At 50.5% G+C, this 6,000-nt stretch overlaps 2 protein-coding genes across 2 annotated transcripts; one reads left to right on the top strand and one right to left on the bottom strand.

The window, feature by feature from the left end:
* Positions 1 to 2,498: 2,498 nt before the first annotated feature.
* ASPBRDRAFT_147672 (zinc finger HIT domain-containing protein) lies at positions 2,499 to 3,662 on the bottom strand. The gene is made up of 2 exons (XM_067619274.1): positions 3,386 to 3,662; positions 2,499 to 3,319 (listed from the first exon to the last, which is right to left on the bottom strand). The coding sequence occupies exons 1-2, from the start codon at positions 3,454 to 3,456 to the stop codon at positions 2,821 to 2,823; spliced, it is 570 nt and encodes a 189-aa protein (XP_067482350.1). The 5' UTR covers positions 3,457 to 3,662; the 3' UTR covers positions 2,499 to 2,820.
* Positions 3,663 to 3,991: 329 nt separating this feature from the next.
* Positions 3,992 to 5,803, top strand: ASPBRDRAFT_53055 (Zn(II)2Cys6 transcription factor domain-containing protein; the record flags this gene model as incomplete). The annotated part of the gene is made up of 4 exons (XM_067626999.1): positions 3,992 to 4,051; positions 4,140 to 4,667; positions 4,732 to 4,872; positions 4,952 to 5,803. The coding sequence occupies 4 exons, from the start codon at positions 3,992 to 3,994 to the stop codon at positions 5,801 to 5,803; spliced, it is 1,581 nt and encodes a 526-aa protein (XP_067482349.1).
* Between the last annotated feature and the right edge of the window lie 197 nt (positions 5,804 to 6,000).

Raw genomic sequence — 6,000 nt, 5'->3', positions numbered from 1 at the left:
GGTGACGAGGTGGCTCTACTTTATTTCTGCGCGAACGGATGGGCGGTGCTGTGGCGCGAGTAAGGTCCGGTCGAACAAACAAGGTGCGACAGCGCAGGGTCCAACAGCTACGTAAGTGAGTGAGGCGGACACGACAGCTCATCCATTGTCGCTTGGGTGGAAATCGTAGAAAAGGTCCAGGCTTCGTCGGGTTCGCCGCAATCGAAAGATTCCAAAGAGGCTGCTCGAATCAGCTCGGGGAATAGCCTTTCTCCTTTTTATCTTCGGTTGTTTTTGTGGTATTTCAGATTTCGATGATGATTAGTTGAGTGGCTTTTTTTTTCAGGGTCGTCTGCCTCGCTTTTCTTTTTTCTTTTCTTCTTCTCTCCTCTTTCCTTTTCCTGCTTTTTCTGATTATCGGGGAGCTCGTCGGCTGAGGCAGGTTACCGGAGCTGGACACAGGTAGAACACAAGTTAGCAACAGAATCGATGATGGTCCCGGCAAGAGGGTAGCACAAGTCTTACGAGAAGGCGTCCGGGTTGGCAAATCGACCAGGGACAAGTAAGAGCTATGAGTGGAAGCAACTTAAAGAGTAAGAGGGTGTCAGGGAGAACAGCTTGAAGGAGGCCGCCAGTTGCAAGGCGGGTAGATGTCACTGGACCGAAAAATTGAGCCCCCAAGAGTCAGTCCGAAGTTGGGGCAGTTTGGGGGGGGAGGCGCGGGCGGGGAGATTTAGAAAGCAAGTCTGGTTTTACCTCTCCAAACGACAGGATAATTCTTATGGTTATGGTTTTTGTTTTATTATCTTATTATCTTTATTATTAGAAACACCGGGACACTTTATCCCTAGCGGAGCACAATGGCAGGAAATCCCAGGCCAACACTGGGAGGATTGCGATCTTACTAAAATCGGTCGTGTTCACCACAGGCACTCCGTTGGTGCTGCGGGATGGAACTTGTGTGCCCGCCGCCTTCTCTCCTCACTCTTTTCCTCCTCACCAAACTCTCCGGCCAACGATCCAGAACCCCAATCGCTCATCGCTTATCAGCAAGGGAGTCTGCCGTCCAAACTAACTCAACTACGGAGTACACAGCACAAGTTCTCCAAGTTACTTCGCGTTCAACAATAACATTACCTTCAATCCAACTTGGATGATTGTTCCCCAGAGTTTCTACCAGAAATTGAATGTCACAAGGCAAACGATGTCTGTCTCCTCCCCGGAACTTCCCATTGACATGAGCGGGCGGGGATGCTCGGGGCGAATAACATCGCAGTTCCCCAAAACCTTAGCCAGTGGCACCCAAGACGGGGAGATCGGTAACTAGCTCAAGTAGTCTGGCAGCCTTTGCGAATCACAACCCAGACAAATCCCAAGGTTAAGGCCAATTGCTTGAACCCCCCGTTGTCCGGGCGTCTCGTTGGTAGACATGAAATGTGATGAGGGATGAAGTGATGGACGATTGGCGGCATTGGAGAGAATCCTTCCAGACGGGTCACATTTCCCCGCCATTTTTCCCCTCATGGAAAAGGAGAGAAATACTACGGAGTAGTTACTAGATAGTTAGTAGATGGCATAAACTGTCTAGGTTGAAAAGGCTGTCAGGAAGATCTGCGACGTTGAGGTCGCTTCAATTCGGCTGGAGATGCGGTGCGTGGAACCGGATGAATCAACCTGAACCGTTTCTCATGCTCCGCCATGGACGACGGACCCCAATCTTGCCAGGCTGAAAGTCAAAAGTTTGAAACATGGCTTGTCCAAGTTCCCATGCACATGGCGACTACTACTGGTTTCAATGTTTGGTCGAGGATGGCTGTGTCCTGGTTCTTTGGCCCCTGGGTTCCATTTTGACTTTAGTCACATGTTCAGCAGAATTATGGTGTGCAGACACACTTTTCCCCAGGCTTCACTACCAGTAGACCTGCCTGGGGTAATACTCTGGAATCGCATGCTACATGCTGCACAGTGGCATCTCTGTCTTTCCGTTGGAGACTTTCCACCAGCCGCTCCAAACGATACCTTGGTGCCTTAAGGCCATGAAGTGACCGGCTTTGTCAGATTCAACATCGCACAATAGTTAGTTAACTAACTAGTTAGCTGACTATTTATTCTGATATGTCCCAGTTATTATCCAGTTGATAAGTTGGGTCTCCCATAACTACTTTCGTATGCTGTACCCCGTCATAGGTACACAGTCTAGATGACATGACACGGACTTTTCTTAGATATATATTATAGACTCGTTGGCTTCTCGCAGGGGAAGAATCCGGTTCATTCAACTCATGCCTACATGGCGTTGCGCAGATGAATGGCATGCACTCTTGGGAACCTGGAGACACGTCGGAACCTCAGTGACACCGTGCTGTGAACTAAATTATGATGGCGGTGTATGCTGTAGTAGCTAGTTGTTGTGAAGCTGTGCAAAAATACCGAGCTTTCAGCTAGACCGCATATTGGTAAAGAGGGAACACTATTTCAGCCTGCCGCACCTCTGTACGAGCTCAAAAAGACCCGGAAGTGGATACAGTTTTCGAGAATTCTTAATTATATTTGATTCAGTTGCTCCCAAATGCTGGAAGATTAGCCACAGTCTGTGATAGTCGTGGTTGCGCAAGTGACGGACTATATATTTACATATGCATCCCCGGAATGAGACTGAACATTCGTCTCTACCAGGACTTGCCAGCCTTCCTCATCCCCATGAAGACCTAACTGCGCCAGCATGCAAATACACCCATCCTCGGTAGATTCCATCGAGGGGTGTGCAGCTGGTAAGTATCCTGGCATATAGTCAGGAGCGTTGGGCCCTACCCCAATGAACCCGCAACTATCTTGGGGCCCTTACATGCCCTCGTATGGAAGCTCATTACCGGTGACCAGGGACATGAAGCGCACAAATCCCTCCGCTTTATTGCCAGTCTCCAGGCCCTCCTCGCATCTTTCTCGTAGCTTCCTCACCCTTCCCACTCCCCGATTGAAGCCCTTCTCACGAGTCCACGGTCCATGATGACGGGGTGGTCCTCTGCCTCTCCCATGGTGTCGACCCCGACCTCCAAAGCGTTGTGTCTCTACCCATGCATCTTCCAAAGTAGCCTTGTAGATATCGTACAGCTCCTCACGAAGCGAAGGGAACCGATCGAGTAGATCTTTGAGTTCGGCTGAGCTTCCTAGAGATTTTATATCGAGGCCATTCTGAGCCTTGGATGCTACCTCGCTGGTTGCATGCCCGTTCGATTCGCCGTGAGGCTGTTGAGTGTCGACTGTTTGACCGGTCGGTTTTGGCGATGGTGCTTTAGGTGCGCAGTAGATTTTGTGGGACTGAGTGCATGCGAGGGAGCAACTAGGACCACGACAATCAGCACGGGTATGTTCTTCCTTCTAGGAGAAACGGATTCAAGCAGCATACCTCATGAGCCCACATGTTGGGCATCGATACTTCGAAGGCTCCGAGACGCAAACCTCGCAGGTGCCGGGCATTTTATCGCCAGCGTCCCATCCAAACCTTGTGCCAACTGCGCGACAATCAAGCTCTGTAGAGCATTGTCTTGCTTCAACCGGTCGCAAGGGTCGTAAGAAGCAAGCGCGTTGGCGTATGGAATAAGGATAGTTACCTTATGTCCCGCAGGGTTGGAGGTTTTCTGCAAAGGATGATAAAAGAATGACTGCCGATAAGGATCCGTCAGGGACGATCGTCTAGCGGACCAAAAAGAAACAAACTCAGCCCAATGGGGGCTCACGTGAAGTGGCGCGGTCCATGATGACAATCGATCTCCATCCTCCTCTCAGATATCTACGATGTCTACTAGTGCCTGAAATATATCTATTATCTACAAGTGCTTCCCCGAATTTTCTCCCGTCAATGATTCGTCGTACGGTTCCCTGATGCGGTCTTGACAATGCCACGAAAGTCCGAATGATAATCTTCTTCCTACAGCGGTTCACCGTCTGCAGTCTGCCCGCGCTAAATCTTATCAGTTTGTGGCAGACAGCTTGGAAGACGATTTGACCGGCTATGGGAGGCATTCCCTTCCGATCAACCGGATGCAATACATGCCGGCGACGAAAGGTCAAGGTAAGACCTATTTTACATGGCTTGAAAAGGCTTGGTTGCCCTCGGATACGGAGCAAGAACAGTCATCTGAATCATGACCCTTGTGTAGTGCGACGAGGCAAAGCCGGAATGCAATCGGTGCATCAAGAACGGCCATATATGCACCGGCTATGAACGGAAAAGGGTCTTCATCCACAAATCGTCCGACGCTGTAGAGGAAGGAGAACTAAAGCTCGTCCGTCGCCCGAAGTCGACTTCCGGGAAGATTCCCGACCGTCAATTAACGCGAGTGGAGCCAGGCCTTCCCCGTTTGAATGTCAATGCGGAGGTCCGATCACAACTGCTCGCCTCCTTTGTGGGGGGCTTTCTTCCATCGTCATGGCATTCGCAAGATGGAAAGGGTACAAACATCCTCGAAACGCTCCCTGAACTTTGTGGGAATAGTCCTCTCTTGGACAGAGCGCTTCTGTCGCTCTCTTCCGCTTTTCTTGCGAAACAGCGCAAGGACGATCGGTTACTCGGGTATAGTACGAAGCTCTATAACAATTCGATGGAGATCATGCATGGCAAGATCAAGTCCGGTAAAGGCCTAGGCCAGGATGTTCTATACACAACAGTTGTTTTCCAATTATATGAAGTCAGTGTCACCATTCTCATTACCCCACGCTTCTTTTCTGCAGTTGGCCTAACAGTTTACGAAGTTGATCCACTCTTCTCCCCCGGGATTCATGGCTTGGATAGCACATGTGCAAGGCAGTAACGCAATCATTAACCAGTGCCGTGATCATAAAAAAGAAACTCTTGCCGAGAAGCTGTTCCACCGTCAACTCAAGTTTGTCACTGTCAGTCTCCTTGGCTTCGGATTGATCAACCAGCTGATCCTCGTAACAACTGGGTGTTGCTGACATTGAACCGTCCCAGTTATGTGATGCCGTGGGGAGACGCAAGGCCGCTACTCTCTATGAAGTTCTGACTACGCAAGAACGCTTATCGCAAGGATCGGCAGAACTTGAGCCAATTGATGAACTGACGGACCTCCTGGCCGAGTGCTCCGCTCTCATAGAACAAGTAGACACTTTCATCGAGCAACCCCCTGCCAGTTCGAATGGTGATAGAAACGACGGCGAGAAGTTACTGGGTTCTTGCCTATCGCTAGAAGAAAGACTACACCAGACATGTCTCAGGATGCAGGAGAAACTTGGGACGCCGTCGACTCTCTCCCATGACGTCCCCTTGCGAGAAGACCTGAGAGCACACCTTGCCACCGCTTTATTCCCCGATCCCTTCCAGTTTGCCTCCCTGGTTTGCGCCGAATCGCACCTCATCTATTGGGCCACCTTGATAATACTGTACCCGCTAGTTGATGAGCTTCTCGATGTCCTTGGCTATCGCAGAAATGACGTTACACCCTCGCAGTCCTGTGCCACTCATCCCCAGACGAATGAGCAGAGTCCCTTGGGCTTGGATGTGGCAACAGATTTCACAGCGCTGGCGGAGCATTTTGCAGACGAGGTCTGTCGATCTGTTATGTACTGTACTCAGTCTGATATGAATACCCTGGGTGCACAACATCTGCTTGCTCCCCTCAGCCAATGTGCGCAGTTCTTTCAGGTCCACGAACTAGCGCAAAAATACAGGTGGTGTCAGGGGGTGTTTGTGCTTCTTGACTCGCTAGGTCTGGGAATAGCTCCGTTGCTGAAGGACATGGTATGGCCCCAATACCGGCACGCTCGTCTTCGTAGGTCTTTGTCGTCCGTGGGAAAGGTCCCATGATGAGCTTTGGCCTGTTCAACGCGACTCCCGTGCCAAGGTGGCAGGCCGCAGTTGAGCGCGTCGGACTCGCGCCTGAAAGCACGGGAACTACACATCGAGTACATCTTGGACGGCTATCAACCATCTACCAACATGACCTGAACCTATGATCACCAACTGACTTGTTGGGGTGAATCACGACTAGACACAGAGTAAGC

The sequence above is a fragment of the Aspergillus brasiliensis genome (genome assembly GCF_001889945.1).
Source record: "Aspergillus brasiliensis CBS 101740 unplaced genomic scaffold ASPBRscaffold_3, whole genome shotgun sequence".
NCBI lineage: Eukaryota > Fungi > Ascomycota > Eurotiomycetes > Eurotiales > Aspergillaceae > Aspergillus > Aspergillus brasiliensis.
The sequence above is the reverse complement of the archived record's forward strand: the minus strand, read 5'-3'. Positions and strand labels throughout refer to the sequence as shown.

Excerpts from the sequence above, each read along its gene's own strand:
- ASPBRDRAFT_147672 (XM_067619274.1), bottom strand. The coding sequence starts at position 3,456 with ATGCCCGGCACCTGCGAGGTTTGCGTCTCGGAGCCTTCGAAGTATCGA. Across the intron at positions 3,320-3,385 it reads CCAACATGTGGGCTCATGAG|TTGCTCCCTCGCATGCACTC; the intron begins GTATGCTGCTTG and ends TCGTGGTCCTAG.